Source organism: Podarcis bocagei, assembly GCF_964188305.1.
Source record: "Podarcis bocagei genome assembly, chromosome: 3".
Classification (NCBI taxonomy): Eukaryota; Metazoa; Chordata; class Lepidosauria; order Squamata; family Lacertidae; genus Podarcis; species Podarcis bocagei.
This window is the reverse complement of record NC_138127.1, coordinates 30,669,760-30,681,880: the sequence shown is the minus strand read 5'-3', so window position 1 is coordinate 30,681,880 and position 12,121 is coordinate 30,669,760. Positions and strand designations below refer to the sequence as shown.

The 12,121-nt window shown below is 38.7% G+C and overlaps 1 protein-coding gene across 3 annotated transcripts in view; it reads left to right on the top strand.

The window, feature by feature from the left end:
* EPHA7 (EPH receptor A7) overlaps positions 1-12,121 on the top strand; it is a 171,318-nt gene that overhangs the window by 61,114 nt on the left and 98,083 nt on the right. For all 3 annotated transcript variants that reach the window (XM_081186543.1, XM_081186542.1, XM_081186544.1), the window contains exons 4-5: positions 1,315-1,470; positions 2,373-2,708. In XM_081186543.1, coding sequence (XP_081042669.1) covers positions 1,315-1,470; positions 2,373-2,708 — 492 coding nt within the window. The remainder of the gene's footprint in view (positions 1-1,314; positions 1,471-2,372; positions 2,709-12,121) is intronic.

The window sequence follows — 12,121 nt, the reverse complement described above, 5'->3', positions numbered from 1 at the left end:
TTTTAAAATGTATTTATGTTTCCATGCTTTTGCGGTGCTTACTTCCAGTGAGTTGTTGTGATATAATCCTGCCCTAGATTATTAGCAGCATTTTATTTCTTTGTAAGTTTGATGTTTAAATTGAAAATCTGTTGTATTAACTTTCAACTATGTGTGAAAGGCTGTTATAAATATGTTTCAATAAATAAAATTTTGCACACACACACGATTGGAAATATATATGCAAAAGAATGGCTAACATTGTTGATGTTTTGCTTTTATTTTATATTAGATTTATGTCTCTAAAAATAATTGTTTGATTGCATTTATGTAGTACGTGCTGTTGAAGAATATTTTATAAGTGTCACTGCATAGCCTTCTATATAGAACTACCCGAGACACTAATTGAGAGACCACACAAGGAGCTTTGGGCTGGAACAGTCAGTTCATTTCTTATGCACTTTCCTCATAGCCTGATAAGCTCAGCTATGGCAGAAAACAATGGTTTTGTCATTTGGCTGTTTTGATAGATTTGGCTGAAAGTGAATCAAATATATATATAGGTTTAGTGCTATTTTTGAGACAGCATGGCTGACCTTTACTTCAGTTAACAGCAAAGATAACTATGGTTCAGTTAGCTGTGGTTTAGATAGAGCCTCTACCCCAGGAAAAAACTCACAACACAAAAACAATGATCATATGTAACATGAGCGTAATATGATGGGAACAATTATAACTATTTGATTGGGGGAAATGAAGGGCAATTTCTTCCATACTGACACAAGATGTTCCCTGTTACAGCAGCAGTGTACTCTAAAAAGTGTGCTCTAAAAGTCTACTCCTGTCCCCCACGGATGTACTGAGGGAAGGATATGGTACTGTTGATCATTAGGCAAAAGATTCCTGCATTCCAAGGGGTTGGACTGGATGACCCTTGGTATCCCTTGCAATTCTATTATTTTATGATTATAAATAATAGTTTGATACATATTTTTTTCCTAACTGCAGAAAGGCCTTATTTTGGTAGTCCTTATGGAAACTGGAATTATTATGTAGCTGAGAGGGGATAGGTTTTTCTAATGAAAGCTGTAGTGTGTAAGTTCAGCTGATGTTAGAAACCAGAAACTTCCAGTTCCTAATTTATGCTTTTAACCGCTACCTTTTGCTGGGAGTGAAGTGTGGGACCTTTTCACAATATGAAAGAGGAGTAAAAGTGCATTTTGAGAACATTTTAACACGGTATGTTTTCACACGCCCGAATCCATATATCCCTTTAAAACGCATGGTGTTTTTTTTAAAAAAATAATGGTATCTGTTTGTTTCATTATCTTTTAGCCTGCGGCCGTGGATTCTACAAGTCATCTTCGCAAGATCTGCAGTGCTCCCGCTGTCCTATGCACAGTTTCTCAGACAGGGAAGGATCTTCGCGATGTGATTGTGAGGACAGCTATTACAGAGCACCTACTGATCCACCATATGTTGCATGCACAAGTGAGTTATTCATGTAGATAATCACAAAGAATGTTATCTTGCCAGCCGCAGGCACACATCTATTTGTTAAGATGGGCTCTCTCTTTCTTTCTGGTACACAGTATTGGCCTTTAGTCTATCTGAGTTAGAAGTGTTTGAAACTGAAAGTTCTGGCAGAGCAGCAAAGTGGGCAAAGTAAACAGAGTAGGAACTACATAAATCTAATTTCCCTGTTGCCCCCAACATAACCCAGAGAACACACTATGCAAATATATGTAATATTGTGATGAGGATGAAAATATGGTTCTCCTACATATATTTGCATTGTCATATAAGCCTAATGTGTTACTGCACCAAATGAGCGACATGTGAAATGAAAAGTAACCTGTGTAGATAAGGAGTCTGGTTGAAATGTAATGGGATTTGGCTTGGCATTTCACCTGCAAATAGACTTACCTATGTAGACTGGTGATTCAAGGAACGAATTTGTGCAGTTTGCTCAAAGACAAAACCACCCAAATAAAGCTGTAATTTGCATCAAAACCGGGTAAAGAGGATCTAAATGTATTCTGTTTAATGCATTTTAAAAGGACACAAGAATTCAACTGGAGGCATTTTGTATGAGTCAGCTTCAGAGGTGCATTAACTTATCCCTTTAATTGCACAGAAGAAAAGCTGCTAAAGCTAGGTGTAGTAAATACACAGAGAACAGCTATCCTGTTTCCTTAATGGAAAATAAATAAAGCTTCTTGTCAAGTGAGTTCAAGCAGGCTTTTTGGTAGCTTGTAGTAAATATAATGAAAAGTTTATGTTCTGGCAAGCTTTTGCCTAGGTAATTAAAACATGAGCTAAATTCCCCCCTGCTGGTTTCTGTTTTAACTCCTCCCTCCCATTTGTTTTTGTGTGTTTTGTGTTCAATAAAGGACCTCCATCTGCACCACAGAACCTTATTTTCAATATTAACCAAACTACTGTGAGTTTGGAGTGGAGCCCTCCTGCTGATAACGGAGGAAGAAACGACGTGACCTACAGGGTATTGTGCAAGAGGTGCAGCTGGGAGCAGGGCGAATGTGTTCCCTGTGGGAGCAATGTTGGATATATGCCCCAGCAAACTGGATTAGCAGACAACTATGTCACCGTCTTGGACCTGTTAGCTCACGCTAACTACACTTTTGAAGTTGAAGCTGTCAATGGCGTTTCTGATTTGAGCCGCTCCCAGAGGCTTTTTGCAGCTGTTACTGTTACCACTGGTCAAGCAGGTAAGTAAACAAACTCTAGGATTTTTTAAGCACATGCAGCAGGACTTGTTGCACACTATATTTGTCAGCAGCTAAAGCGAGGCACATGTTGTGCATGCCTGTAGTAAGCCCCTACAAGGCCCGCCCCCTTTTTTTGCTAGTTTAACATTGTTTTGATTCTAGTGGCAGATGTGGCTTTTAGGATGGAGCACATGGGGCTATTTGTGGCCTACTTGCAGAGTGCCACATGGTTGTCAGTGCTAACCACTACCCTGTTGCAAGGCGTAAGACTGGATTGTAATGCTAGTCAAAGACAAGAACTGCTCTGTTGTGCCAGAACTGACTCTTTTGCCTGATCTTGACATTTGTTGCTGTGTGCTACCTTGCATAGGATCAAGCTGTTAGATGTTTATGTTATAAGGGTATGAAGTCAAGCACTTTCAGACCCATTGATTTCAATGAATGCATTAAGGATATGTTTAAATTTTCTTCAGTGGGTGTTTTGTTGGTTCAGTATGTTGGTTTATTAGTGACTAATAAATTTAACTTACTACTCTATATGTTCTTAGTGCAATAAGAAACATAAAAAATCATTTGTATTGATAAAATGGGTTTCTGTGCGTGCATTGGCTTCTTTGTAGCAATACCCTAGTATTTTCAAACTCTTAAAAGAGTTTGTTTATATTTCATTCTGAAACAGTTTAAATCCTCTGCCGGAATCTGAGTTAAGGATAATGCCTTCGGTATTCACATCCTTCCCCCAAGATTATCCTTCCAGCTTAATACTTCCAGATATTTGATGATGAGATCCAGTGAGAATGTGACAATTATTCTTTGTTTCTTATATTTATGATAATCTGACAGGTGAAATGTCAGGAAAAATAAAATCAAACTAGCATATCACCCAAGGGGCAAAATGTGTTTTAGTGATCTTTGCATGTCGAAATAGGAAGTCTCCTATTCAGGAATGTAAAATGATGAATTGCTTGTTGATAAAAATGATGTTCTAGCAGGTCTGGGCTGCATTTGTGTTGATGGTAGAAATAGGGGTAGACTAACGGCAACAGGCCAGCTGTTTATTTTAAGCAAAAAATAAAATAAAAAATAAGTTTTTTCGATATTCTGGGGTTCAGATGAATAACTCTGGAGCAGGGAAATTAGTGAATGTCTAGAAGTTGCTTCTTGAATACTCATTGCTAAAGGGACATGTACAACAGGCCCAGTATACTTCCTACTGCATGAGCAGGACAAGTATCTGCATTGGGCTCTCCTGGGCTCTCTTCGCTCCATCCCTTTTCTTCCTCAGCCCTTGCTCAGGTGCATGTGACTTGCAGCATGCCCGATATTGTAAGTATTAAGTGATCCAGATGTAGACACATCTGGACAGCTCCACCCTAAGGACATGGATTTTGTCCGTGTTTTCAATACTTTTTATATTTTTATATCACATTCTATAGATAATTGCAATGAATGTTTTAGTTAAAATATTTATTATGCTAAAAAAACATTTTCCATCCATGTATTCATTATATTTACATTATTTTTCTCATTTAAGAACACAGGACAGTATTTTGTAAAGGGACGATTCACATGGCAGCAGTAATCTTATTTCATGGAATTGTCAACAATTTGGAGATACTAATTTTTCATGTCTCCTCTTCCAGACACCTCCTAGGGTTCTTGGTCATTTTCTTCAATTTCAACTAGAATAATTTTATAAATAGTTTTAAGTATGTTTTTCCTTGTTTTCCTTTTTAATATCAGGGCATCATCCATCCAAATGAGGAGCAGCCTATATCATGCCTGAAGTTTATAGATTCGGATTGTGGGAGGTTCTGAAAGCTCCTTTGCAGTGTTTTTCTTGTTTCCCAAAACATGATTTCTCAATTTGTTGGTATGGAGAGGAGAGCTCTGACTTGGGCTGAGAGCAGGACTGTCTGTGCATTGCAGTGCCTTAGGAGTGTCTAAAGCATGTTGCTGTCCTATTCTGCTGTGACATCCTGCTGACTGCCATGGGGAATGTAATCCTCATAGCATTATTTAATCTAGAGGTGCAGCTAGATAGTCTCTGGATTTGCTGGACCAAGTAACAATTACTGGGTGAGGCAAAAGTACAGCTTTCAGAAGGAAACATGGAAGGTTCAAACTCCCCTATCTTACTGTGAATTTACATAGTTACCTAGGAGCAAGTTCCATTAAACTCAGTGTATCCCTTCACCTACTGAAAAGATAGGGGGAAAATATTATTTTTGTTATTCGACAACAGCTTGCACATATTTTAATCCATTAACATGCTTCAGAGAGTAGTGTTATTGTGTAAAAAAAGAAGGCTAAGCTTCAAGTATTAATTTGTTTAATGACTTTCACAGAATCAAATACAGGACCCAGAATAGTTGTGTATATTTGCAAAAGCCCTTTCCTTATGCAACTGCCAGGCTCGGCTACATCTGTGATGTGAAAGAACCTACTAGTGTCTTGGCAAGCAAAACTGCTAAAGCTCAGCTTCAAACAGCCTTTTTCTTTTCCATTCTTCCACCAGTATGGCTGTGGCTAATGCTAGCCTCTAAGTTTATAAATCTTCTAAAATGTGTAGAGCATTTAATGCTCCAATTCCTTTTCCAAGGATTATGAATAAGCCTTGATCTACAGAAAAGAAGTGATGATTTTTGTTGGTAAGAAAATGATTTCACATAAAACAAAGAAATTGGTTATGATACTGAATATGCTTTCTAAATCTCCTTCCTGTAATTAAAGTTTCTACAGAGCACTACAAATTGTCCAATATCTTAATATTCACTTTTATAAAATTATTCTTAAGCTGCCTGTTGGTCCCAAAAGGGCATCCGAAATGACTTATAATTGAAAAACTTTAACACAAGAACTTTAAAACAGTATCATAACAAACCAGTTAAGAACAAGAGGAGAAAACACATTTTAAAACAGAAAGTGTGATTAATCACATTTAAAATTGGGCAAAAGCCTTGCAGAATGGAAAAAAGGGTTTCACTTACCCACTAAAGCTAAATATAGATGAAGCAAATTTGATGTTCGCAGGAAGGGTGTTCATTCCACTAAAGAAAAGGCCTTGTCCCATGGTTCCATCTGTGTTACCTCCTTTGGTGAGGATATACAGCAGAAACTTTCTTAAACTACGGGCAGGTTCATAAAGGAAGACACAGCTTTTCAAATACCCTGGCTCTGTAGTGTTTAAAGCTTTATAGGTAAGAACCAGCAATTTGAATTGTACCCGGAAACAAAATGGAAGCCAGTGCAATTTGTACAAGACTGGTGCAATACAGTAGTGTCAGCAAAGCACACAGAACAAAGCAAATTGGCCATGACATTTTGCACAAGCTTCAATTTCCAAACATTCTTCAGGCTGTTGCTGTGTACATTTTTAAGTGGAAAGTGATTAAGGGATAGCTCACCATGTACAGATCCACTTTTTCCAGGAAGAGGCACATCTGTCCTCCTACAAGCTGGGCAAAGTTGGACCTAGCCACAACAGCCATGGAACCTTCTTGGAGCAATGCTGGGTCTAAAAGAAACCCCCACATTGTCAACGTGATCAGACTGGATGACCTGCCCCAGTGGCTTCATTCAGATCTTTAAAGCGTTAGGGGATAAAATAGAGTCCTGAGGAAACCCATAGGTAAGAGACCAAGCAATGGTCCTCTACTTTCTGAGGGACAGAGTTGTCAAATCCCATACTGGTGAAAAGCCCCAGAAGTTGATGGTATCAAATTATTATTACTGCCTCAAGGTGATTTACACATAAGGTAATTAAAAACAACCAAAAACACATAAACAGCAAATACATTTAAAGCAAGACTAAAATCCTAAAAAAAGTAGACACTCATGGTTAAGACCCATTTATCCAACTGAGAAATCCTGCCAGAACAAAAATATCTTAAATTGTTTCTGGGAAGTGTGGTTGGTGGGCTGCTGTCGTATCTTCATAGGAACGCTGTTCCACATAGCAGGGGCAGCCATACTAAAAGCCAAGCTCTGAGAAACTCTCCCACAGACTACAACAATTCACTGGGTGTGTAAGGGATTCGGTGGTCTCTCATATAGCATAATCCTGAGTTTTATAGTGCCTTGTATGTTTATATGAACACCTTGAATTTGGCCCAGTAGCAGATCAGTAACCAGTGAAAATCCAATAAGCAGGGTGTTATGTGCTGCCTGTAATTTGCCCCCACAAGCAAGCTAGCTACTGTGTTCAAAACTAGCTGCCGCTTCCAGACCAGCACATTGCCATAATCAAACCCTATCACTGAGAGGTCTAACAAATGCTTAACCAACAGGGATATACACCCTCTGTATAGTTAGTTCCTGAGATACGTCTTCCATCAAGATGACAAAGGCTACTGTTCATTGGAACATATCCAAATAATTCGCTTAATCCAAGAAAGCCTGGATATTTATTTTTGAAATTATTAATATGGAGATGGCATCAACAGCACAATCCTATGCAGTGTTGCTCAGAAAGAAGTCCCACTATGTTCAGTGATGCATACTCCAGGCAAGTGTGCATAGGATTGCAATAACAGATGACACATTTTGTTGTGTAGTCATCATTTGCACTGAACATAACTCAAACGTTAGAGCTTACAGTGTAGTTTAGAGCTTCTTATCTGCTTTCATTTTCTATTTGCTGAGAATTCCGGTGTCTAGATCCAGGTTCTCTAGTCACAACTACAACCATTGTGTTTTTTATTCAGGTATCATGCTATACCAGAGATAGAAGAAACTTTAGCTTTTCAACTATGCTTCCCTCCCCCCTCCACCTTCTCATTCTGGTTTGATAGTGGTCACAAACCATAGTTTGTCAATTGAAACATCACATTAAGCCATAGTTAAGCTTCCTGAAACATGGTGTAGCTTGATGACTGAATTGAGTCCTTTTTTTCTTTCTCTGTAAATTGCCACCACTTTAATTAAATGGTTGGCAAAGAGATGGGCAGCACTCAATGGCCTATATAAATCCATGCTGTCAATGCCTTAGATTGCCATATGGTGAAAAGTATTTGAGTTCTCAACGAATTAAGCTAATCAAAAGGACTTCATTATGCAGCAGCTCCTTGGCACGTACCTTGATATCTAGAGACAGCATGGTATATTAAATAAGAATTAGATTTGATGGGGGTTGGGAATTTATTTTATTTTCCTACTTGTTTAGCTTAATTATTGTGCCACAGGAAACTTGCTTTTCATACATTAAAGGAAATAGATAGAAGTAACAATGTAGGGCTTGGTGGGAGAGGCGAAATAACCTAGGCTTCATATACTGCAAAACTGCAGACATATCCTACCACAATAGCACACAATATGCAAGTTACCTACCATATTTCTTCTTGGGTCTTGTTCCACAAGAAAAAAGCTAGGCAAAATGCAATACTTTTAAAGCAGATTGTTTACAGAGTAAACAGTACTATAATTCCCAGCAACCTTTAACAAGCCAGAATATATTTGGGGGGGGGGAGGAGAAATGTACTTCAATTGTTCTTTACAGGAAGAGTATGACAGCTTGTTCACAGCCACAGGTGAGCAAGGGTGGTCTCAGTGGAAGAGCTGTTGTTTGTCTGCATTTTGCATCTTCCATTCTGCCCATGACCAAGGTGGTCTGTAGGAAAGGCAAGTCATACTTTAAACTGTGTGAATGGATGACAATTGTTCATTCTTTGCCGCTCATTTGTTCTCATGAATTAGGCTTTTTAAAGATTTTCTCTCAGCCCAGTGTTTGTGAGAACAACTTTTTTTGTGTGCAGGGAACAGACCCTTAGAAAATTATAATCATTTTTTATTTTTATATTTTTTCCCATTTCCCATTTTCCCCACCTGTATTATCAAATACTGAGCATTTCTACTAAGCATTTTGATATATAAATGCATTCTATCACAGTTTTTTTTCCTTTAAAAAATACAAGATTTTTTCCCCTTTAAAAAACATTATTAAGACCCAAAGAATAAAAACTGTTTTATTGTGTAACACAAAGCAGTTTTGTCATATAATTGGTAGCCTCTACAGTTCAGAGAACAGAAAATATTTTAGGAAAATGATTGATAACTATAATTGAGTATAAAAAAAAGGCTTGGAACACAACAGAAAGAGTCTTGCTTCTGTTCCTTTATTTGAAAAAAAAAGTTTACTATGGAGCGAAGAAAATGTTTAACCTTCTTTATAGCTGCGTAAACTGGAATTCATGCAGTTCTTATTTGTGGCTATGATTGTTCTGTGCTTCATGCAAAAATGGTTATTTTATGTAGTCAGATTTGTGTGTATATAGGAATAAGGGATGCTGGTGGCTCCTAGGGCTTGCCGATCAGAAGGTTGGAGGTTCGAATCCCCGCGACGGGGTGAGCTCCCGTTGCTCGGTCCCTGCTCCCGCCAACCTAGCAGTTTGAAAGCAAGTTAGTGCAAGTAGATAAATAGGTACCACTCTGGCAGGAAGGTAAACGTGTTTCCGTGCACTGCTCTGGTTCGCCAGAAGCGGCTTGGTCATGCTGCCCACATGACCCAGAAGCTGTACGCCAGCTCCCTCGGCCAGTAAAGCGAGATGAGCACTGCAACCCCAGAGTTGTCCGCGACTGGACCCAATGTTTAGGGGTCCCTTTACCTTTACCTTAGGAATAATATAGTACAGTATAGATGTGAGAATGCTTGTGATCTATGCACTTGCTGCTGTTCCATCACATTATGTGGACACATTCAATAACCTGGCACTCACCACGCAACAAAGTTGTCCTCCGCCTTCCAAAAAATTATTCTTTCAGGTTTTTGTTCTGGCGCATTCACTCTTAGAGGCTGCATTCACAAAATGCAAATCATTATGTAAAGATAACATCAACTTAATTGAGAAAAGAAGTGGGAGGGGCCATAGAATATGTACAACTCATTACTCCTCTTTTGTTCTGTCTTACCCCCGAGGAGAAAAAATGTCAAAAAGGGAAAAGAGATGCCAAATCAGCTGGGAATTGGCGGGCAGGTGGCAGATGATTAAGATCAAATTATTTGTCATATTGGAATAATATGGAGGAGGTGTATGTAACAAGATAATTGACACAGCAGGGCTCAGGCTTCATGATATTATTTTGTGTTGTGATATAATTAAAGTTGAAATTGGGATGTAACGTGTAAGGGTTTCAGCAAAAGGTCACACCAATATTGCTCATTTATTAGGAATCTTTTCTCCAAAATTTGAAAGACTGCAGCCAGGAGCACAAATGAAAAATATTATTTATTTGTTATTTTAAGCCGGCCCAGGAGAAAAGTCGCACCTTGCTTCTAAAAATTTAGGCTAGTTTTGTATACTCAGTGTTCTTAAATACCCAAAGGCAGGAAACCAGCAATTGGTTGGTTGGCAACCAAAAACCAACAAGCTGGACTGGGAAGTGCTGTTGTGCTCATGTTCTGCTTGTAGGATTCTCATAAGTATCTGTCTGGCTACTATAAGATCAGAATCCTAGACTCATAAGCCTTTGGCCTTATTGAGCTGAGCTCTTCTGAGGGAGAAAGGTTGTTTTCTGCTGCTCCAGAGAAGCGGACACGGAGCAATGGATCCAAACTACAAGAAAGAAGATTCCACCTAAACATTAGGAAGAACTTCCTGACAGTAAGAGCTGTTCGACAGTGGAATTTGCTGCCAAGGAGTGTGGTGGAGTCTCCTTCTTTGGAGGTCTTTAAGCAGAGGCTTGACAACCATATGTCAGGAGTGCTCTGATGGTGTTTCCTGATTGGCAGGGGGTTGGACTCGATGGCCCTTGTGGTCTCTTCCAACTCTATGATTCTATGATTCTATTCTATGATTCTATGATTCTTAATATGCATATTCATGATTGGTCACAGTGATATAACAAGGGCAATGGTTGACATCACCACATGTCTGCAAATACTGTAGGTAGAGGGGAACTTACATCCAGCCGTGAGGTGTCACAGTCTCTGCTTTTGCTGCATATGGTATATGAACAGATGACTGTACCTCTGAAATGGAGTGTTCATAATAACCATCAGTTTATTTGTATGCTGCTTTTCCATGGGAAACAATGCTTGAAGCTACTCATAGCAACACCAGAAATAAGATACATTTCAAGATAATTCACGAACAATGACAAAACACAGTATTTGAACAAATAGTCCAGGCAAAAGATTAAGCAACTCGCAGAAGCACCATCCAAATAGCACAAAAAGCTGTACATCATATCCATAACTAAATGTTGACCCCAGCGACAATGCCGAAGTCTGTCAAGTTACCTCCCTTCTTCCCTGCCAGGTGGAAATGAGCCAGACAGAGAAGGAGAAACCTGCTCTTGCAGGAGTCACAAGTGGTCTTTCACATCCGAAGTGCCCTGCTGGATCAGTCCAAGGGCACATCTAGCCCCGTATCTTGTTCTCAATGTGACTTATGAGAATCCCGCAAGCGGGACCTGAGTACAACAGCACAATTTCCACTTAAAATCCCTGCACCTCATACTCAGGGGCTTATTCCCTCCAGCATTGGAGAGTAGAACACAGTCATATGACTGCATCTTCTTTTGAAGCTGGCCAAGTTGGTGGTAGTGAATTCAACAGTATAATTATGTGGTGTGTGGAAAAGTACTTCCATTTGTCTGTCTCGAGTCTTCATTCAGCCTCATTGATTCATCCCTGAGGATGGGGTAGCGGGGAAATTTCTCTAGTGGCTACTTTCTCTGCATCCTGCATAATCTTATACTTGTTCTGTAACTAACAAAGCTCAGCTAATAGTAGGGCAGGCTTTCAGGTTACTAAGCAACATTTTAAATATAACAACAAAATAACAACAATTTATTAAAATGTTATCTCAGATTATGAGTCAGTACTGTTCTTTCCCTTCAGCTTCTGAATTTGCACATATTAAGCTGATGTCCTTCAAAGGTGAAGGGCAGTTTATTTGTCTCTACATTGGATGTAAATATCTTACGTTTCTTTATGGGCTAATAGCCGTAAATAAATAAATAAAATAAATCTTACGTTTCACATGCAAATAATGTCATTACTGTATAATTACTTGACCACAACCTTTCTATTTTTCTCATGCTATTAACCATTTAGACATTTAAAAATATTAGGACCAAGTTAAAAGTATTTCTGCTCTGAGTTACAGTGTTCTTTGAGTCTATTCTGTAACCATTTTATAAAAATGATTCATTGACTGTTTTACACTGGTGTAGCCCAAATAAACTTAATTGCCCCCTGCCTCAGATTAATATGTCAAGTATCTGACAGGATTTAGTAATTGGTTTTATGTCTGAATAAAATCTAGATACAATGGCTGTCTTGTTTGCATGAAACATGGATCAGGTGAAAAATAAGAAGCCTAGCCATTCAAGTGGCTATAGCAACTATCATTTTAACATCTTAAGATGCAACAAGCTAGATTGCTATATTTTCTAAACAAAAGTGGCATTGT